Genomic DNA, 23,610 nt, shown 5'->3' with positions numbered 1-23,610 from the left:
GCGCCTACGGGTTGAGGATAGGTCTCTCACTGTTGTTTGTGCCTACGGACCGAACGGCAGTGCAGAGTACCCAACCTTCTTGGAGTCTCTGGGAGGGGTGCTGGAAAGTGCTCTATCGTTCTACTGGGGGACTTCAATGCCCACGTGGGCAACGACAGTGACACCTGGAGGGGCGTGATTGGGAGGAATGGCCCCCCTGATCTGAACCCGAGCAGTGTTCAGTTATTAGACTTCTGTGCTATCCCCTGTGGAGGGTGCTTCGGGAATATGGGGTCCTGTGTCCTTTGCTAAGGGCTGTCAGGGTCCCTATATTACCGAAGCAGGAGCTTGGTCTGCATTGCCGGCAGTAGGTCAGACTTGTTCCCAGTGGACTCCGGCAGGGCTGGACTCCGGCAGGGCTGCCCTTTGTCGCCGGATCTGTTCGTAATTTTTATGGACAGAATTTCTAGGCGCAGCCAGGGGCCGGAGGGTGTCAGGTTTGGGGACCACACGATTTCGTCTCTGCTCTTTGCGGATTATGTTGTCGTGTTGGCCCCTTCAAGCCAGGACCTTCAGCATGCACTGGGACAGTTTGCAGCCGAGTGTGAAGCGGTGGGGATGAGAATCAGTACCTCCAAATCCGAGGCCATGGTCCTCAGTCGGAAAAGGGTGGCTTGCCCACTTCAGGTTGGTAGAGAGTGCCTGCCTCAAGTGGAGGAGTTTAAGTATCTAGGGGTCTTGTTCACGACTGAGGGAAGGATGGAACGGGAGATTGACAGACGGATCGGTGCAGCTTCTGCAGTAATGCGGTCGATGTATCGGTCTGTCGTGGTGAAGAAAGAGCTGAGTCGCAAGGCAAAGCTCTCGATTTACCGGTCAATCTACGTTCCTACTCTCACCTATGGTCATGAGCTTTGGGTCATGACAGAAAGGACAAGATCCCGGATACAAGCGGCCGAAATGAGCTTTCTCCACAGGGTGGCTGGGCGATCCCTTAGAGATAGGGTGAAAAGCTTGGTCACCCGGGAGGAGCTCAGAGTAAAGCCGCTGCTCCTCCACATCGAGAGGTGTCAGCTGAGGTGGCTTGGGCATCTGTTTCGGATGCCTCCGGAATGCCTTCCTGGGAAGGTGTTCCGGGCCCGTCCCACTGGGAGGAGACCCCAGGGAAGACCTAGGACACGCTGGAGGGACTATGTCTCCCGGCTGGCCTGGGAACGCCTCGGTGTCCCCCCGGAAGAGCTGGAGGAAGTGTCTAAGGAGAGGGAAGTCTGGGCATCTCTGCTTAGACTGCTGCCCCCACGACCCGGCCCCGGAAAATAATGATGAAATAATTTTACCCACATTGCAATAATTTTTATAGACAACCATCTATTTGCACAGTGTTTTGATTCCAAAATCATGTTTCCAATCTGAATGGATTTTGAGGCCAATGTTAGGAACGTCTCAACGAAATGTCAATTTCAATAGAATGTCAGAGCTTTCCGCAAAAAGAATAGAATTAATTTGATAAGGTTTATATTCATTTGAAAACATTTTGAGTTTATGCTACTTGCAAACATGAATCTTTTAATACATTATATTTTTTATTATATGATATCAGTAATTATATTTACTGTACACCTGAATTCATTCATACATGTTGTTAAAGTATTTCTCATGTGTCTAATAGCTCCTTTTAATCATAGTGTAGTATCTTCACCTGGAGGGGGGCTATAATTAAAATTACACAACACTTACATTATTCAAAATAAATCAGTTTTCATTTTCATGATGTAAGAGGTAAAATAAGATTTACCCGTTGTAAACTTTCAGCAGAGCTCTTAAACGCTTTGACATCGAAATGGATGAAATTCGCATGGTAGCCTATTCTTTTTTGACATTTCTAACATTGGCCTCAAAATCCATTCAGATTGGAAACATGATTTTGGATTCAGAATTTTGTGCAAAAAGATAATTGTCTAGGCAAAAGAAATTTAAGAATGTACATTCTTTTAAATAGTAATTAAACATCTGGATTTTTATATTGCTTTTTTGTCATTAGGCTTTTTTTATAAAAATAAATGATCAGGCCTACTTACCTGACTGTTGTAGTCTGTTTTATTTATTTGTATACATACCATTCTGAATACACCCTCCGTGACTTTTCTTAAATAGGTGTAGCATATATTTCATTGTTCCATTGTCAGAATTCTAAACTCGCAAACTGAAAACTAGTTATATTTTTACAATGTATTCCTAATTAACTGATTAGGCATGTGACAGTACAAGTATTGTAACAGGCACTTTGTCTCACCCATCTCTTCCTTGGGTTAATGTGGAGTAATTAACATTAATTTGTCGACTTTAGGCCATTTTATAGTAAATAAACAAATGACATGTTCTGTTCAAGCCATTTTATTAGAAACTTTTGGGGAAAAAATGCAATCATTATTTACCTCTGAAAATATTGATGAAACATTGATGGGTTGAACGTGTAGCTTATTGCCTATTTAAACAAGCTAAACATCCTTCATCTAAACACGCTACGTTAAACACTTGAATTATATTTTCGCTTGGGTCTAATGTGGCATATTGTACTTCAAAGAAAACTGGTGGTAAATGTAATTTATTTTAGGACGTTTTTATTGATAGAACCAGATGCAGTCTTCAGGAAATATTTGTGCTGAAAAGTAGCAACAATGACGCAATAAGTAATGCTCGCTTGGTCTGCAATTAGCCTATATAAATTTTTACTTAATCTTTGTAATTAAAAGCTATATTTCCAGTCAAATAATTGTATTTCAGTATAAATAATTAATAAATAAATAATTACAATTAACAAAGATTCATGTGCGTGGACCTATAATTACAATTGAACTGACAACTGTATACTAAATAAAAATGAAAGCCAAGCAAATTGTATTTTTTTTTTGTGTTCATTTTAAATAAGCAGGTAAGCAGATTATTTGCAATTCTCATCTATGTGCAGTATTATTCTTGTTATAATTACGCTATATTGTAATAATATAAAAACAAAATTACACATTACAATTGAAATTAAATTAACAACTTCACTAGTTGTGCACGTGTGAAGCTAGCCAGTCAAACTAGTATAAACTACGTTATGATAAACCCCCTCACCTCCTTTTGCATCCATAAAATATTAGCTAAAACCCACCGGATAAACACACAACTGCACCAATTTTTCTTCACGCAATTTTTTGGGGGATTATGTCCCTGTAGGTCTGCAGAGTGCAAAGTTAAATTGTATAATTACGGGAAATCCAACAAAATCAATCAAATGTTTTCCTCTCATATATCGGTGTTGTCAATTAATGAGGGTTTGATTGGTTGATAAGAGAAACACTGTTCATTGGTCGACATGGGCAGCGGGTCCTCAAATTAGAACTTTGGGCACCTCCACCCGCGAGCAAGCCTGCACAGAAACTGGCACCGCTTACGGGATCGAGAACCGCGCACCGCGCAGCTCGCAAAACTGCTTGCGGTTTGCCGCCCATCGCCCTACATCAATTGAAAGTCAATGAGACAGCCTCCCGTGTGCAGTCAACTTAACGAGGCATGCCTCATCGCGAACTGCTGCCTTAGATGAGAGATATCTGTAACTACTAACTAATGAGGCAATATTAATTCCAACTACAGTATAGTGTGTTGCATTGGGGGTTAAAAAGAGAAATGGTTAGAGCTTGAGTAAGTTAATGTAGAGAACATTATCTAATATAAATGTAATATAATTCTGCTATTTTATTCATTTAATTTGCTTGTGCTCATTAGCTTTGGAGAGGGATTGAATAATACATCCAACAACATTATATTTTCCATCCTCCCACTGTAATGTACAAGGGATAATTTCTTCAGTACCGCAGTGAATGCATTGTATGAAATACTCAGGAGAGTTGTAAAAGTACAAATATAATGTGAAATCATGGGGCACTGTGCTACATCCAGCAAAACGATATTTTCTAGTTCCTCTTTAACCCCTAATGCAACACACTATACTGTACATGGAATTCATATTGCCTCATTGGTTAGTAGCTAGTGGCTTTTATTAGGAGTCTGGTAGGTGATTCATCAACAGTTTTAGATAATGTTTTGAGTTAGCATCACAAAGAAATGGATATGTGGAAAGAATACTCACTCAACCTCCTATCCCAGCTACATTTAGAGCCAAACTACCAATAAACTCTAGTCATGCCAAAGAAATAACAATTGCAATAACAAAGTTTATGGCAATGGATCTGCAGCCTTGCCAAAAAAATGCCAATGTGCAAATAGTTATATTATGGACAGAAGTGTTGCACATAATTACCACCAATTATTTATTTATTTTAAATTTTAAATGTTGTAAGGGTTTTATTTTTGTTATTTTTTATATTGTATTTAAATAAGTTGTTTTAATGAAAACCTATTGTTTTTTATTTACAAAACAGGGCCTTAACAGCAGTGTAGTCAACACTTGAAAATCAAGTTGAATTGTTACAACAAATCGAAAGTGTATTGGAGGTTTTGGGGAATCAAATATTTAGTGGAATGCTATGTTGCTACTGTTATTTAATCCAAAATTACAGCTAGCAGGAACACCATTTTTTTTCAAGCAGGCCACATGGGAGCACTATAGGAAAGGAAACAACAAATGTATTGCTTTCAACAAAGGATAGAAGTTGAAAAAAAATTGCATTCTGGTAGTAGTAGCTTCAATGCTGAAACCTACTAAATGCTGCTTGCAGCATCAAATTCATTTTTATTGATTATAGACTAGAAAATGTTACCTACCTTACTACCTACCCTCCCGGTTAAGAAAAAATACTCATCAACTTAAAATGACGGGGTCTGTCATACGTGTTATTTAAAAATTTGCAACTTGTTTGCTTAAGTTTAAACAAATTCAGATACAGGTGACAAGATGAGTGACTCAGAGACAGGAAGGTAATCAAGATTTGAACTTTCGGTCAGATTGATGAACCATGGTCAACAATGGTCGCAGAGATATTTGGTCCAAGACTCCGCACCCAGTTTTGATTTTGTTTGTGGATGTTGTGTTTTTATCTTTTTCAAATTCGTTTTTTTCTGCATTTCCAGTTTGTGACTCTTTACTGAATTAATTTTAGATACATTCCAACTATCGATTATTTTTTCATGTCCATCTGGTAATGGTTCTGCTTTTGCGCATGCTGTCATTTTCCGTTGACTATGACGTGTAAGCAGGGGGAAATGTATGAAATGATTATCAATGATGAAAAAGACTCAAACTGATAGTTCAAAGCAAATTAAATTGGTAGGTACTTAAAGAGTTACATGAAGAATTGGGTTTGCTTAGTAAAATTAGAAATAGATATATCAGAAAATTTTGTTATGGCCATTAGTATCTAGTCACAGTGTTAATTGATGCAATTATCACAATTGGTATTCTAATTTGGCTGCATTGAATACTTTTGTTCCTGGTTTTGACTGGTTACGACCATCAGTTCTCTCAACCAGCAAATAGGTCGAAAGCCAAATTGTCACTGGGTTGAGGTGCGGAATCTGAAAACCAGCTAACTGATTGTTCACATACTGATTCAGAAAGATCTTTAACCGGTACCTGGGTTTCTATTGAGCTGGTTAAAGCTGTTGAGAAAGGTTATCGCATTGTGGAAATCAGTTAGCTGGTTTTCAGACTCTGCACATAATCTACACAAGGGAAAGAACAGCTTACCGCCGACCCTGTGCGGTAAAACGGGGTGATAAAGGCCTTTCGGTGGACACACCGTAGCCTTAACAATACCAAAGTAGGTGTCTAGTGGTTTGAAATCTCGAAAGATTATGTCTGGATGCCCAATCGGATAAGTCTTTGTCTTGTTGCAGAATGGGTAAAGACTACAGACATCGTTATACTGAATATTCTCCCCTTCTCGAGCCGTAAACTTAAGATGAATCGCATTAGCACGACTGCCAAAAAGAGCATCCCGAGGGTCAAGGCACTCTGGAGCATCAAAGGTCTTCAAGAAAGCTTAGACATCTGCGGATGTGATTCCACTCACACTCCCATATGTATTGAACATGTACATTGTGTTGTTCTTCCAAAGCCTCTAGCTTTGTCAACCATTGCTGGTGCATCAACCCGTAATGAATAATTGTCACTGGATTGATGCTTGTTGAACAATGACACTTTGGGTGACTGTGCCAGAAACAACAGAAATTCAGACCGTGCCCAACCCATCACATTCTGCATATCCATCAACGCAGTAGGCACCCATTTTCACTTCACCCTTGTTCAGGGCGTGTTGTATTGATATATTCTCATCGGAGGCCACATATTCAAGCCACTGGATTGAGCTGTTTGAGAATGTCTTCTGAAAAACGGTTGTAGTTGTCTGAGGGGACCAATGCAATGGTGTCCTTGGTGAAGAATCTGTTGCAAAAGACTTTCATGCAAGCCGAAGCAATCGTAATTGACCGGAATTGGTCAACACCACCACACTCCAGGAACTCGAGTCTGTAGCGCATACAACCCTCTCTCAAGATGACCACATCATTCACGCAGTAAGCCTTTATTTCATCCTGCATGACAAAGGGGTCTGCGGAAACAGTTGCATACCATTGCAGAAACTCATCTTTTTCTTTAGCCATCATGGTATTCACACCATAGTAATGCGGTTCCGGATGGGGGCCAACATAGTTCTCATTCTCCTTGATGTTAAATTTGTAAGGAAAGTAGCCTTTTTTTGAATCCTTAAAACCCATAGCACGTGGCAAGGCTGACAGCTTCATAGGTAGAAAGCAATGACTATCAATGTATCTCTTATTGAATGTGCTGTCTGTAAAAATCATGAGCTTGCTACCATTAGCAATAAGTGTCGTGCCAATACCATTGTTAGCAAGGTACTGCATCAAGATGTAACCATCGAAACCTTTAGAGTTGTGTGCTATAAATGGGTAGTCATATTTCGGTTGCCTAAACTTTTGGAAAAAACCAGCGACACAACCATCTCTGGCTGAACCCCATGTCTTGGTATCAAAGCTTATTGCGCATACAACATTTGCAGTGTGTACACCATTCACCGGATTGGCAATTGTCTCGAAATCATAAAATATTTAGCGCTCACTGGGGCCCTCTGGCTTGGAGGGTTTTATAAAACACTGATGATTCATTTCAACCGCCAGCTTTATAGTTGGTAATACTAACATTGTAATAATGGCTGCAATCGACACAGTATTTCTTCTGGTCACACCTGCTAACCCAACGATCCACACTTTTGTGGTGCTTCAAACATTTATGCTGGCTTCAGGGCACTGCTTTGTGTTACGGGGTTGGGTATGACAATCTTCATGAAGACAGACACTACAGCTATGTTTACAACCATGATCACCACGTGTGTTGAAACCGGTATAGCACCAGTCACAGACATAAGACACACCCAGAAAACACCCAGAAAAAGATGCCATAGAAATGGTTATCGTGTAAGTACATAAAGACAGTTCTAGGGTGGGTGTCCTCGCTGTTTTGAAACTTGGTAAAGTGACCATCCCGTGTTCGGTGAAAGACAACAATTTTACACCCTGTCATTTCTTCAAACCGAACAATATCTGTGAATGCCACACAATCAGCTAATGCTAAACCAGCGCCCTTATGTAACTCACGACCACTAACCAGGGCCTCAGGATGTGTACTGCGGGTTCAACATACCCATCAAACAAACAGAAAAACATGTAGAATCATTATTCACAGCCACATATAAATGTATTTTTTTTATTGATAATTTGATCTATCAACAGTGTTTGAGCTTTACGTCGCGGGGCACCAACCTCATGGTTTTTGGCAATTTGTACCACCAGTTCTAGTTATTCATCAATCATAATCTCGGCATTACTCTGCATAACACTTTCAAGTAAATTACCAAATGTGCGTTCATTATATTCATCCGCTCTCATGGTCACATGTAAGGGGTCTATCAGAGATTCACCAGTCAACTCAATCTGCAGACGATCACTAGGCCCGTGTACAAAGTCTGAAGCTCTATTGGGTTGAGATCTGGTGACTGTGGGGGCCATTTCAGTACAGTGAACTCATTGTCATGTTCAAGAAAACAATTTGAAATGATTCAAGCTTTGTGACATGGTGCATTATCCTGCTGGAAGTAGCCAGCAGAGGATGGGTACATGGTGGTCATAAAGGGATGGACATGGTCAGAAACAATGCTCAGGTAGGCTGTGGCATTTAAACAAAGGGGCCTAAAGTGTGCCAGGAAAACATCCCCCACACCATTACACCACCACCACCAGCCTGCAGAGTGGTAACAAGGCATGATGGATCCATGTTCTCATTCTGTTTATGCCAAATTCTGACTCTACCATCTGAATGTCTCAACAGAAATCGAGACTCATCAGACCAGGCAACATTCTTCCAGTCTTCAACTGTCCAATTTTGGTGAGCTTGTGCAAATTGTAGCCTCTTTTTCCTATTTGTAGTGGAGATGAGTGGTACCCGGTGGGGTCTTCTGCTGTTGTAGCCCATCCGCCTCAAGGTTGTGCGTGTTGTGGCTTCACAAATGCTTTGCTGAATACCTCGGTTGTAACGAGTGGTTATTTCAGTCGAAGTTGCTCTTCTATCAGCTTGAATCAGTCGGCCCATTCTCCTCTGACCTCTAGCATCAACAAGGCATTTTCGCCCACAGGACTGCCGCATACTGGATGTTTTTCCCTTTTCACACAATTCTTTGTAAACCCTAGAAATGGTTGTGCGTGAAAATCCCAGTATCTGAGCAGATTGTGAAATACTCAGACCGGCCCGTCTGGCACCAACAACCATGCCACGCTCAAAACTGCTTAAATTTTTTCCCATTCTGACATTCAGTTTTGAGTTCAGGAGATTGTATTGACCAGGACCACACCCCTAAATGCATTGAAGTAACTGCCATGTGATTGGTTGATTAGATAATTTCATTAATGAGAAATTGAACAGGTGTTCCTAATAATCCTTTAGGTGAGTGTATATAAACGCTGGCAATTGTCACCATATAGCCATTAATCTGTTCAAAATTTAACAAACAAGACCGTAATACAACAATCAAAAATCAGATTTCAAGAGTAGGTCATTACGAGAATGCAGATACTACCGTATTTTTTTTAACCAACGTTGCCTATTATTAAACATTTCTACCAATGTGTGGAAAACAATCTCGCATTGATCCCCGTTGTACAATTTCAAAAGATGCCTTTTACGAATGTTTAATTACCTGAAATAACATATCCTGACATGTCAACGATTTGCCGTTGTTCATGCAAATTTATACGCTTCCTGGCGGGTAACTTTGTAACGTTTTGCCATAGAATGCAACTTAAAAGTTAATGCTTACTTACAAAACATTTTATTACAAAACTCAGCATTTCTCATACATACCAAAATCCATGTTTTAATTTCTAACAATATTTTAAAACCCAAACCGCTACACAATCCACCTTTGCGTAATGTGTGGTTGGCCCTGGCCATGACTTTTCCTTCAAAATAGTAGCTTTGTTAATGCGATGTTAGTTTTCTGTAGTGCTGTGTTGGACTACAAACCATGAAACACAGGATGATTTTCAACCTGCATATACTACAGTTTGTAATAGTGGTTATGAAGGGACCATTACTACAGGGCAGATATCATCTTAAGGCTTGTTAAAATTAAAAATGGGCTGAAACTATCCAAATCGTAAGTCCCTACCCCCTTCTTTATATCTTACACAAAAAGCATGTCTCTCACGTGTAACTCTGTGCTTGTGGAAAAACACCATGTTACACGTACATTGTAAAACATGGAAGTTTACATCTGTTGTACCACATGGCAGTGGAACCCTGGCATCATTTTGTTGAACACCAAACAACTTACCGCTGACACAACACTTATTTATCACCTTGGAATTTAACATTCCGGAACCCTAAGCCCCATTTGTTAATCATCAAACATAACCCACCTGTTATAACACTAGTCTGTTTTGCTCATCAGGCGTTGTAAAACATCAAACAGTGCCACATCAACATAATCATAAATTACAAAGTCACTGGACATGCATACGTCACTCCTGTAGTCCCACCCGTACACACGTCATACAGGAAGTCCCGCCCTAACATACATCATACAGGAAGTCCCACCCTACAAACTGGAAGTCCCGCCCACCTGTCACATCAATATGGAAGCCCCGCCCTCCAGGGCCATAAATCACCATTCTGACACATTATACCCTACACCAACTACTGACTAACGTTAGCAAACTTAGGTTGGTTAAAGATATTTCCATTAGCTAACGTTACTAGGGAGCTAACAGCATTAGCATTTATCACAAATGTTAGCATTGTTAGCTATTTTAATATTGTCTCTACTAGATCGTTTTTTTAAATGAAATAATCATGGAAAAGTTGCATTCCACTAAATATTTGCCTATAGTAACAAGTCACTGTACAAATGAACACAGTGGATTTACTTAACTACTATGCAGAAATAAAGTACTGAGGCTGGATTACATGACACCATACCTAAAAGGCAAATTACAATTCACAAAAATACAACTTACTACAATAACAATGTAACTTTCTTAATTTGTGGCAACTACAGTGGGGAGAACAAGTATTTGATACACTGCCGATTTTACAGGTTTTCCTACTTACAAGGCATGTAGAGGTCTGCAATTTTTATCATAGGTACACTTCAACTGTGAGAAACGGATTCTAAAAAAAAATCCAGAAAATCACATTGTATGATTTTTAAATAATTAATTTGCATTTTATAGCATGACATAAGTATTTGATCACCTACCAACCAGTAAGAATTCCGGCTCTCACAGAACTGGGATGGGCTACAGAACAATAGGCAAGCAGCTTGGTGTGAAGGCAACAACTGTTGGTGCAATAATTAGAAAATGGAAGAAGTTCAAGATGAGTCAATCTCCCTCGGTCTGGTGCTCCATGCAAGATCTCACCTCGTGGGGCATCAATGATCATCAGGAATGTAAGGGATCAGCCCAGAACTACACGGCAGTGACCTGAAGAGAGCTGGGACCACAGTCTCATAGAAAACCATTAATAACACACTACGCCATCATGGATTAAAATCCTGCAGCGCACACAATGTCCCCCTGCTCAAGCCAGCGCATTTCCAGCCCTGTCTGAAGTTTGCCAATGACCATCTGGATGATCCAGAGGAGGAATGGGAGAAGGTCATGTGGTCTGATGAGACAAAAATTTAGCTTTTTGGTCTAAACTCCACTCGCCGTGTTTGGAGGAAGAAGAAGGATGAGTACAACCCCAAGAACACCATCCCAACCATGAAGCATGGAGGTGTAAACATTATTCTTTGGGGATGCTTTTCTGCAAAGGGGACAGGACGACTGCACCGTATTGAGGGTAGGATGGATGGGGCCATGTATTGCGTGGTCTTGGCCAACAACCTCCTTCCCTCAGTAAGAGCATTGAAGATGGGTTGGCCTAGCTAGTCTCCAGACCTGAACCCAAAAGAAAATCTTTGGAGGGAGCTGAAAGTCTGTATTGCCCAGCGACAAGCACCAAAACCTGAAGGATCTAGGGAAGGTCTGCCTGGAGGAGTGAGCCAAAATCCATTGCTCCAGTGAGTGCAAACCTGGTCAAGAACTACAAGAAACGTATTCTCTCTTTAAATTGCAAACAACGGTTTCTGTACCAAATACTAAGTTCTGCTTTTCTGATGTATCAAATACTTATGTCATGCAATAAAATGCTAATTAATTACTTAAAAATCATACAATGTGATTTTCTGGAAAATTACAGACCTCTACATGCCTTGTAAGTGGGAAAACCTGCAAAATCAGCAGTATATCAAATACTTGTTCTCCACACTGTACCTTTGATTGTTAATTGCTTCAATGTCTGCCTGTCTGAATTAGGTCCATTTGGAATTTGAGTTTATTTTGTACAGTTCGGATAATATTTGGACACTGACAGAATTTTCATACATTTGGCTCTGTACACCACCACAACAGGTTTGAAATGAAGTAACTGAGTTGCAGTTGAAGTGCAGACTTTCATCTTTAATTCAATCATGAATAAAATGTTCTTTTAATACTTTGTCTAGAATCCTTTGCAGGCTTTGCATGACTGCTTGAAGGCTCGGTTTCCTCCTTTGTGATGCTTTGCAGCTGTCTTTAGTTGTTTGTTCATAGGTCTTTCTGCTTTAAGTTTTGATTTCAGCAAGTTAAATGCATGCTCGAACAGGTGGAGATCAGGTGATTGACTCGGCCATTGCAGAATATTCCACTTCTTTGCCTTAAAAACCTCTGGGGTTGCTTTCGCAGTATGTTTTGGGTTATTGTCAATCTGTAAAATATAGAGCCGTCCAATCAACTCTGCTGAATTTTGCTGAATCTGAGGACATATGTCCCTATACACTTCAGATTTCATCCAGCAGCTTCTGTCTGCTGGCACATCATCAATAAACACGAATGACCTTGTGCCATAGGAAGCCATGCATGCCCATGCCATCACACTGCCTCCACCATGTTTTACAGATTATGTGGTATGCTTTGGATCATGAGTCATTCAAGCCTTCTCCATACTTTTTTCTTCCCACCATTCTGCTACAGGTTGATCTCCGTGGCATTTGTCCAAAGAAGGCTGTTCCAAAACTGGGCTGCCTTTTTAAAACGTTTTTTTGACTTAGTTCAATTCTTGAGGCTTATGAAGGGTTTGCTTCTTGTAACTCTCTGTATTTGCTCTCATGAAGTCTTCTCTTTATGGTAGACTTGGATAATGATATGCCTACCCCCTGGAGAGTGATTCCAACATTACACTAGACTTGGCCCATGCCAAATGTTTTTCATTAATAGTATCAGATAGTTTCTGCCATGTTGTCTTTTACGCAAAAAGAAAATCAGATATCAGCTATGTTAAGACATGAACAAGGGGTTGGGTCTGTTTTTGATTCCTAATATGTTGTATGGTGCATTTTGAAGTGAAAACAGTAGTGAAATAATTTAGAGCTGGTTTTCAACAGAAATGTTGTTAATTTAGGCTTAACTAAATTTAACAAATGTAATATATATAAAAAAAATATATAAAAAAATATATAGTAGATTGCTCATTACAGTTAAAAAGAAAATATTAATATTAAAGATAAAGCCTATAAAGGCAAGTTAATCCAGCAACTAAGAATTTTTTTTTTTTAGAACTGCGACCCATTCGACACCAAATCAATGACAACAAATTCATAATGACAACAAATTAATATTGACATAATATATTTTCATGCTGATACCCGAATACCACAAATGCCACTACCTAAGCTTATGCATTATATTTAGGCCAATGTTCTAAAGCTTTGCAATTGAAATGTATACTAAAATACTTTATTTCATTTATTTATTTCTGGCAACAGAGAGGGCCTGAGATAAAGACAACTGTGATTTAATCTTAAGCACCTGAAAAAGCCACAAGATATTATATAAAATTCCAAATACATCTTGAAAGTTACCAAACTTCTGGTAGTTAACTGGACTCCAATTGCAAAGTAGACTGCCCCTAAAATATACACCTTCAGTCTTTGAATGTTCTTTTACATTGTAACACATCTGAGTTTTGCCCCAGCAATAGAGACAAATATTTAGAGCTAGCTAAAACATGCTATAGTGTTCACTAACTAGATTCATACCTCACAAAGAGTATGACCAATGAGGTTCGATTCTGACACAAAAGTAGATTACATTTGAAACTCCACGGTCTCCAGCATTACACGTGACTAGAGCTTGCATTGAATTGTGGGTGATAACAACTTGGTGAGTGAGCGAAGTTGTTCACTAATCCTCCCAAGCAAAATCGAAGGTCGAAGGGGCTGCTTCTGTAAACTGCACTGGGGATTTAAGATGGTAATCAAAACTGCATCCAGTTTCAGTAGGGATCCCTTGAGGCAAAGTGGGGAGGGCGAGTCCAGCCATATCCTTTGAACGTTTCCTTGCAGACAGGGGCTACCCTGGCCCTGGAAAAGCATCTCAGAATAGCATTTTATGAATACAGACTGTGGTTTGCAGTTTATACCTCCCTCCTAACCAAAACTGCTCCAACATCACATGACGACATACACGAATTAGCAGCATGTCAGGTTTAATGAGTGTGGTTCTTGTAGTACCACAAGATACAAACCACAGTCCATTACTGAGCTGTCACAAGCTTATAAAGCAAGAAATACTGTGATACTGATATAAGAGCACCCTAGGGAAATTGTGCTGTACATCTCTGTTCTTGTAGCCTCCCAGTCAAGGCACTAATGTTATTTAGCAACTGCGCTAACGTTGGAATGCAACTTCCTTCAATCTGCATGCAAAGACATAAAAATAGTGTCCATGAGTTTCTGACTATGAAGTAGATAAGAGCTCACTGATCACATATCCATCTCTTTACTCTGGGCTATTGTTAACCTCTTCCAAGTTGCAACTTTGTTTTTAGTGCAATCCTTGAATGCTTATCAGACATTTTAGTGCTATTTGCTAGTCAGTGGTATTTACATTTAAGGCGGTGGTACTGAGTTGCCTCAAGTGGGTTTATTCCTGCTAAGGCAAACATTTTGTGTAGAAACAAAACAATTGCAAGAGTTTCTGAACATGTAATTACATTATTTGGCTAATGGGTACAAAATTAACATTATGACACTTGGACAAATGTACGTGTTTATGACAGACCGAAATACAGAGTGATGTCAATAATGTCCGTGCATGTGTGTGTTCTTCTGTGCATGCGTGATGTGAGAGAGAAAGATAAAGACAGAAACACTTAGAGACTTGGCTCACTGCCCATTCCTCAATCCACTGATGAAGAAGCCTTTGATGAGCCAGCCAAGCAACAAGAATACATCTGCTATGAGTTTGCTATGAGTTAATCCTGCATTAAAAAAAGGAGAATAAGCTTAATATCCTTCATTATCTTAAAAAACTAATCTGTTCATAATTTGCTTAGTGTAGTTTAATAATAATACTTGAGATTATTATTGTAAAAATAAAGTATGTGATTATTTATGATTTGGACATCCTAAAGTGTCATATTAAAAATGTGTAGTGATAATATACTGTATGTGTCCATGTTATTTCTGTCATTATTCTTTGAAAATAGAGCTTTATTATTTAAATGGCAGAGGATGTTTTTGAGTGATACAGTTACAATACTGTACCTGCACCCATGCAGAGTGGAAGAATGCACAACAGGTTTTCAGCAGAATGTGAAGTTTTCACTAGAGCCATTAGAACACTGGATCACTGGACTTGGATAGCTGGACTATTCAATAGGCTAGAGAAGCAATTTTCAAGCAAAGGTTACAGTACCCTCTGGAGCACCAAGTGGTGCACCATCCAAATAATATTTTGTTCTTCATGAAATGCGGGGTTACAAACCAGTCAGTTTAAAAAGTGACATGGTGTACACAAGGGAGAGATTACTAGGATGAGCAACCCATAAATGCAGCATTCATGTACAGCTGTAGAGAGCGTGTTTGATAGATGAATATGAAAAAGGTGAAACTTTATCCAAGTGAAGGGAAGGCAAAAGTGTGGAGATGCAGGATTCCACCCCATCTTTGATGAATGGAAATGCATGGCTGCTTCTAGAGTGAGCTCACTCATTAATAAGGTAACAAATGATAGCAGCAGCAGAATGAATTCATGAGTGTGCAGAAGCATCTTGGATACCAGTGTGCAAGAAAATGCCAACAGACTAATTGTGCAGTGGTTCACAATGCAACAGGACCATGTCCCAAAACACACTGCTTGGGCAGCCAAGGAGTTCCTCAGAGGAAATAAGCGGAACGTTTTAGACTGGCAAAGTCAATCTCCTTATTTAAATTAAATTGAACATGCATTTCACTCGATAAAGATGAGGCTGATGTCAAAAACTTCTCAAAACAAGTAACCACTTGAAATGGCTTGGGTAAAAGCTAAGCAAAGCATCTCAAAGGATGATACCAAGGGTAATGTTAAGAGGTTGCAGACTCACTGCTGTTATTGCATTGCAAGGGATTTCTGACTGAACAGTTGCTTTTATACTTACATATTTGCTTAAAGTTTAATTATCCTAATACTCAAGCTTACATAAAATGGAGGGATGTAACTCTGAAAATGCTTTTATTCTTAGTTGAGAAGGGCTGTCACTAATGACTCCTTTGGTAATGGAGAACTCTATTCATTATTTTCGTGATTAATTTATCTAGATGCAAAAGATAAAAGGCCTTTAAAAAGCCAAGGTAAGGCTTTAGACTGCACAAAAAACATGAATCTTTTGCAACCTCTCAACTTCCAATGCTGAAATTGGATGCAGGTCTATGACTGTTCACGTTTATTATACCATCTACATACCAAAATAATCTCTGGCTCTACTGCAGAGGTGAATAGAAGCCTTGAGGCAGTAAATTCTAATAAATATTTTTTATCATCAAATTACTAATTAGATTGTGAAAACCCTGAATAAAACATGTTGAAACAGACAGAAATATAAGGTGACAGTGTACCTTTGCCTCATATTCATCTTTTAATTGTATTTTCATATGGTTTGAGTTTACAACAAAAAAACAAAATTACACACTGACTTATTGACAAACTTTTATTTAGCACTCAGTTTTTTTCTATTATTTAACCAAAAGGGTCAATTGAAAACCAATTCCCATTTTCTTACATAATTTTTTTTTTACATTATATTCAGTCCTTTAAGCCAGACATTTCTAAATAATGCTTTTTGAGGAGTAGCATTTTAATAGGGACTCAAGATCAGCTCACGCAGAGAGGATGTGTTTAACAAATTCTGTGTAGTTGATGTGCCCATTTGAATCCTCTTGTCCGACCATGAGTTGGTCAACTTCGATCTCGGTCAACTTCTCCCCAAGGGTTGCCAAAACGTGCCTGAGCTCGGCTCCCATCACCGTGCCATTGCCCTCTTTGTCGAAGACTCTCAGACCCTCCACAAAGTCCTCAAAGGTCCCCATCTCCTTGGTGCGCGAGATGTGCTGCAGCATGGGCAGAAAGGTGTCAAAGTCCAACAGCTTGGAATTCATCTCCTCAGCCTTGGGCTTGCCCAACAGCTTGAGTACCTCGGCATTGGTGGGGTTGTGACCCAAGGCCCGCATTAGGTCTCCGCACTGGGCATACCTGATCTTCATTTCACCCATCGGGGTCTCGTCAAACAAGGTAAATGCCTCTTTGAACTCCTCAATCTGATCCAGTGTGAAATCTAGAGTGATGCTCTTGAGGTCCAACTCAGGCTCCTTTGGTGGCTCTGGTTCAGGAGCCTTGGCCGGTGCTGCCTTGGCCTCTGCTTTTGGCTCTTGTTTCTTAGGCTCTACTTTCTTAGGTTCCACTTTTTTGGGGGCCATTTTTCAGTGCCTACAGCCACGTCAATGTGTGCAGTTCAGAGGAAAGTGGGAGCAATACAGGGCACACTGTGCAAGGCTCCCCAAAGCTTTTATACTGCCCTTAGTGCATAGAAGATAAAACTTATCTTTACTAGTACACCGACAGACTATATAAGGAAGACATTCTGAAATAGAAACACATGCCATTCACTTCAAAATGGAATGTTTCAAGCAGCTGTCATGCTCTCAACAGTCCTACACCTTGGGGTTAAATTATGACTTTGGAAGTTGTCTCTATCATTATAAGCTTATTTAACTGCTCACTAAACAGATTAATATCTAAGAGTATTTTAAATTTAATTCCCATAAATCTCATAAAATGTAGTGTAAAATATTTAGTACTAAAAGTGTTTTGAGAACAGTTAGAATTATAAGTAATTGATTTAATCAAATGTACTATGATTTATGCAATTAAATGGCAACAGTATACATTCATGATACCAGAAAAACATTTTATTTAGATTATGGTAATATTCTAGAAAAAACAGCATTTAAAAAAACAATTATTACTTTTTAATTCAGCATTTTTCATCTGCAAAAAATACATTGACAACTTTTGGATTTTATTTCACATTCAATTTAGCTTAGAAATATTTTGCATTTTAAGTTTGTTCCAACTGTTTGAGTCAGAGACCACTATGATGACACATGAGTTTAAAGGATTATTTCTCTCTTCTAATGCCTTTTAAAGATGTTCACAATCACGAAGACATTATACACAAACCCATTTTGCAAACTTCCAGTACAAACCCCATTTACCCCAACCCAACAACATTTCACCGGTTTTCACACAATTTTCATTTTTATTCAACCTGTTTTGCAAAACTATACAAATTCCCTTCATAGAGCAAAATGTTAACCATGTTGTCCTGTAGAAAACACTGCCATTCAATATACCAAATTCAAAGCATTGCAACTCCAACACACACAAAGCCCAGTTGTCGAGGTGTAAATACTAGTAAGCAAAGTTAGCCAATAAGCACTAAATCTGTTGGTATGAATGAAAGGTGACATGTTTTTTGGAACATTGGACATGTGGGACATGTTGTTCCATAGTCTGCATCTCTAACCATTACGCAATTTAACAAGTTAGTCATATGATCGGTCGGTGACATTCGCTCTTTTAGGCCAGATCCGCTTACGCGGTCTGGCAAAAAGGGCTTAATAAAATACATTTGATTGATTGATTCTGTACTCTGAATCTGTATGAATTAGTACAAGGACAGTACATGAAAAAATAAATTAACTTGAGAATTTCATATTCTATAAAATGTATCTAAATGTATACAGTGGGGAGAACAAATATTTAATGCACTGCCGATTTTGCAAGTTTTTGTACTTACAAAGCATGTAGAGGTCCACAATATTTATCATAGGTACACTTCAACTGTGAGAGACGGAATCTAAAACAAAAATCCAGAAAATCACATATGATTTTTAAATAATTCATTTGCATTTTATTGAATGACAAGTATTTGATCACCTACCAACCAGTAAGAATTCTGGCTCTCACAGACCTGTTCGTTTTTCTTTAAGAAGCACTGCTGTTCTCCACTCATTACCTGTATTAACTGCACCGGTTTGAACTCGTTACCTGTATAAAAGACACCTTTTAGGTTAAAATCTCTGACCCAGATCAGAAACAAGATGCGTACGCATGCATACTGTAGGATGCGTAGGTATGTTTATGACTATAATCCTACACCTGTTGTCTTTTTGGACTCAGTCTGAAGTGTTTGCAAAAACAGTTAACCACCCCCCCAAAAAAAAACTAAAACAAAATAATTATGTTAAGGTATTTGCGCATGTTCTGTACATTTCAGCAAACTCTCTAGACATAATTTACAGTCTGTTATATCATGCAAAAATGAATAAGGGAAATTCTTGAACACCTAATGTTAATTGATTCCTGAATCTTTATAATTTGTAAATTCATCTCAGCAATGTGCAATTGGTACTGAGTAGCTCAACATTAATTTTAAGGGCCTCAATCCAGAAAACTTTTGGTTACTAGTCAGATGCTTTAAACGCAAGTCTACCCTGCTACATCAAAAAATATTAAGGATTGAATTTAAATTGAGTGGGATCACACAAGGAACTAATTTAAAGGCACAAATATTGAGGCATATGAACAGGCGTAAGGAGATATGGCAAGAATGCGACTATATTTGGGAAGCCTAAGCTGCTTTGAGCTGTTGAAAGAGAGATAGGCCCACTAGATGTCTGGTATACAGCTCTGTTGATAGAGCTTGTAACATGAGCGCTGATATGCACCAACCACATTCCAGAGGTTCCTCATGTTGTCAGCCTAGGTCAATTCCCTTTTCTACACAATTAAAAGTCAATCTACATCACAACTGAGTCCCTCAAAAAAAACAGAATTTACTGTAAAATAAAGGTTATCATTTGAAATGGGCCCCAGTGAATAATATTGTGGGAAATTCAGGATCATGAATTCCTCACTTCCCCCATTTTATTGGCCAACAGCAGCCAGTAGTCTATAGTATTTCTAGAAACTTGATGTACTCATGAAACAGTTCTGTCCCAGTGATTTCAGGTGTTTACCGCAACTTACTAGTATACATTTAGGATAGTCCTTATCCGGCAAAGAAACTAGATTTCGATGCATTATTTGAGCTCCAAAATTAAGCAGGAATATGCAGGATTAGTTATTATTTAACCATTTTAACTTTGAAAAACAAAAAGTAAGCCATGGGAACTTAGTCAATAGTTTTACTTTGGAAGCTGTTAAAATGCATGGACAAGAAAATATATTATCAAACAATCCAAAGTAATACATTGTTTAATTATAAGGAACAACTTCGGGTAAAACCATGTATGAGAGTTCTTCGGGAACATGAGTTACCATAATTACAACAGAGTCCCCTGACCCTATAACACAATCTCTGTTTTGAATTAAGGCCACTCCAGGACCTTGAGATGCTTCTTACGGAAGCCACTCCTTAGTTGCTCTGGCTGTGTGTTTCAGGTCGTTGTCATACTGGAAGACCCAGCCACGACCCATCTTCAATGCTCTTACTGAGGGAAGGAGGTTGTTGGCCAAGATCTCACAATACATGGCCTCATCCATCCTCCCCTCAATACGGTGCAGTCGTCCTGTCCCCTTTGCAGAAAAACAACCCCAAAAAATGATGTTTACACCTCCATGCTACACGGTTGGGATGGTGTTCTTGGGGTTGTACTCATCCTTCTTCCTCCAAACACGGCGAGTGGAATTCAGACCAAAAAGCTCTATTTCTGTCTCATCAGACCCCATGACCTTCTCCCATTCCTCCTCTGGATCATCCAGATGGTCATTGGCAAGCTTCAGACGGGCCTGGAAATGCGCTGGCTTGAGCAGGGGGGACCTTGCGTGTACTGCAGGATTTTAATCTATGACGTCGTAGTGCTACTAATGGTTTTCTTTGAGACTGTGGTCCCAGCTCTCTTCAGGTCATTGACCAGGTCCTGCAGTGTAGTTCTGGGCTGATCCCTCACCTTCCTCATGATCATTGATGCCCCACGAGGTGAGATCTTACATGGAGTCCCAGACTGTGGGAGATTGACCGTCATCTTGAACTTCTTCCATTTTCAAATTATTGCGCCAACAGATGTTGCCTTCTCACCAAGCTGCTTGCCTATTGTCCTGTAGCCCATCCCAGCCTTGTGCAGGTCTACAATTTTATCCCTGATGTCCTTACACAGCTCTCTGGTCTTGACCATTGTGGAGAGATTGGAGTCTGTTTGATTGAGTGTGTGGACAAGTGTCTTTTATTCAGGTAATGAGTTCAAACCGGTGCAGTTAATACAGGTAATGAGTGGAGAACAGGAGGGCTTCTTAAAGAAAAACTAACAGGTCTGTGAGAGCCGGTATTCTTAATGGTTGGATAGTGATCAAATACTTGTCATGCAATAAAATGCAAATTAATTATTTAAAAATCATGTGATTTTCTGGATTTTTGTTTTAGTTTCCGTCTCTCACAGTTGAAGTGTACCTAGGATAAATATTGTGGACCTCTACATGCTTTGTAAGTACAAAAACTTGCAAAATCGGCAGTGTATTAAATACTTGTTCTCCGCACTGTATACATTTAGATACATTTTATAGAATATGAAATTCTCAAGTTAATTTATTATGTACTGGCTTACGCAGGCGGCAGTGTGTTACTGATGGTAGCCTTTGTTACTTTGGTCCCAGCTCTCTGCAGGTCATTCACTAGGTCCCCCCGTGTGGTTCTGGGATTTTTACTCATTTTCACCCCACGGGGTGAGATCTTGCGTGGAGCCCTGGATCGAGGGAGATTATCAGTAGTCTGGTATGTCTTCCATTTTCTTATAAAAGCTCCTACAGTTGATTTCTTCACACCAAGCTGCTTACCTATTGCAGATTCAGTCTTCCCAGCCCAGTGCAGGTCTACAATTTAGTTTCTGGGGTCCTTTGACAGCTCTTTGGTCTTATTTTTGGACATAAAAAAAAAGATCAATGTGATTTTCTGGAGAAAAAAACCCTCATTTTTTCTCTCATAGTTGAAGTTTACCTGTGATGAAAATTACAGGCCTCTCATCTTTAAGTGGGAGAACTTGGACAATTGTTGGCTGACTAAATACTTTTTTGCCCCACTGTATTTCCTTCTTAATGCATTTGAACCAGTTATGTGACAAGGTAGGGTTGGTATACAGACATTCATTATTATGTCTATACTGTAGTATTACGGCTAAAAAGTTAAACAACAGCCCGTCATATCTTTAAGACATCAAGGCCGGTAAATCTGGAACATTTCCAGAATTAAGTGCAGTTGCAGAAACCAATCAAGCACTATGATGAAACTGGCCGCCATAAAAAAAAAGACTTCTCTGCTACAGAGGATAAGTTAATTAGTTACCAGTCTCAGAAATTGGCAACTAACTGCACCTCAGTTGCAGCCTAAATAAATGCTTCACAGAGTTCAAGTAACAGATACATCTCAACATCAACCGCTGAAGGAAATTAATAATAGTAAGAGACTTGCTTGGGCCAAGAAATACGTGAAATGGACATCAGACTGATGGAAATTTGTCCTTTTGTTGGATGAGTCCAAATGTGAGATTTTTTGTTACAACTGCCATGTGTTTTTGAGACAGAGTGGCTGAACCAATGATCTCCACATGTGGTTCCAACCATGAAGCATTGAAGAGGTGTGATGGTGTGGGGGCGCTTGGCTGGTGGCCCTGTCTGGGATTTATTTAGAAATCAAGGCACACTCAACCAGCATGTATATCACTGCATTCTGCAGCAATGTGTCATCCCATCTGGTTTGCACTCAGACAAGCATTTGATGTCAACCAGACAATGACCCAAAACACACCTCCAGGCTGTGTAAGGGCTGTGTTAAGGAAAGTAACCAACAAGTGCTCAGTATATGTGGGAACTCCTTCAAAACTATTGGAAAAAGCATTATAGGTGACTACCTAATGAAGCGGATTGTGAGAATGCCAAGAGTGTACAAAGTTGTCATCCAGGCAAAGCATGTATATACAGTAGTCTAAAAAGTTTGCATACCATTGGTGCAGGGCTTGACATTGGCACCCGGCCACCTGCCAAATGCAGGTAGAATTTGGCTGTGGCGTGTAACGCAATCACACTTACTAGCCACTTTGGCATGTGGCATTCTAAATTATATATCTATACACAGGGTTTTTCCTGCATTCAAAGCTCATAGGCAACAGCCTTCCCAAAATCTGGCACTGTCTGTGTTGGCATGATAAAACATGATTTTGCGCTCATATATAAAATACCAAGAAACACTGCAGCTAAAATGACAGTAGGATGAAACTTTTTCCATATTGAGTGTTTCCAGGTGGAGTGTGCTTCCTACACAATTGGGCTATTTCTAATGATCTTGGGTGAGTTGATTTGTTTTCTGGAGACAGCAGCAGAATACAGTTTATGATCAATTAAATCTGGCAACCTTGCATACAGGACAACACAGGTCCAGATTACGCGGAGATGAGTGGATCCTAGTTCTTGCACACCAAAGCATGTCAAAATATTCCATTAAAACTTAACCTCAAAATACATCTAATCCACAAAACATTTTATAAACTTTTCAGGTGACTTCTAGTAGCCTAAAATTACAGATTTGTTTTTAAAGAGATTGCGAGACTAACAAAGATGACAGGTGAAAAGACCATCAGATTAGGGTATATTCTATCATCAAAAGCTCGCAATCTCTTTAAAAACTAATCTGTAACTATGTATGCAATATATAGAGTAAAAAAAAAA

The 23,610-nt window shown here is 39.4% G+C and overlaps 2 protein-coding genes across 3 annotated transcripts in view; both read right to left on the bottom strand.

The window, feature by feature from the left end:
- Positions 1 to 23,610, bottom strand: part of ak5l (adenylate kinase 5, like) — a 43,064-nt gene that overhangs the window by 2,592 nt on the left and 16,862 nt on the right. The window lies entirely within an intron of this gene.
- cmlc1 (cardiac myosin light chain-1) lies at positions 16,526 to 17,382 on the bottom strand. Its single transcript, XM_034296214.1, has one exon. It carries the CDS (start codon positions 17,307 to 17,309, stop codon positions 16,713 to 16,715), a length of 597 nt encoding a protein of 198 aa, XP_034152105.1. The 5' UTR covers positions 17,310 to 17,382; the 3' UTR covers positions 16,526 to 16,712.

The sequence above is a fragment of the Esox lucius genome, chromosome 13 (genome assembly GCF_011004845.1).
Source record: "Esox lucius isolate fEsoLuc1 chromosome 13, fEsoLuc1.pri, whole genome shotgun sequence".
In the NCBI taxonomy this organism is placed as follows: domain Eukaryota; kingdom Metazoa; phylum Chordata; class Actinopteri; order Esociformes; family Esocidae; genus Esox; species Esox lucius.
This window is presented reverse-complemented; position numbering and strand designations above follow the sequence as displayed.

What these genes read in the sequence shown, in the direction of transcription:
- cmlc1 (XM_034296214.1), bottom strand. Translation starts at nt 17,309, where the DNA reads ATGGCCCCCAAAAAAGTGGAACCTAAGAAAGTAGAGCCTAAGAAACAA.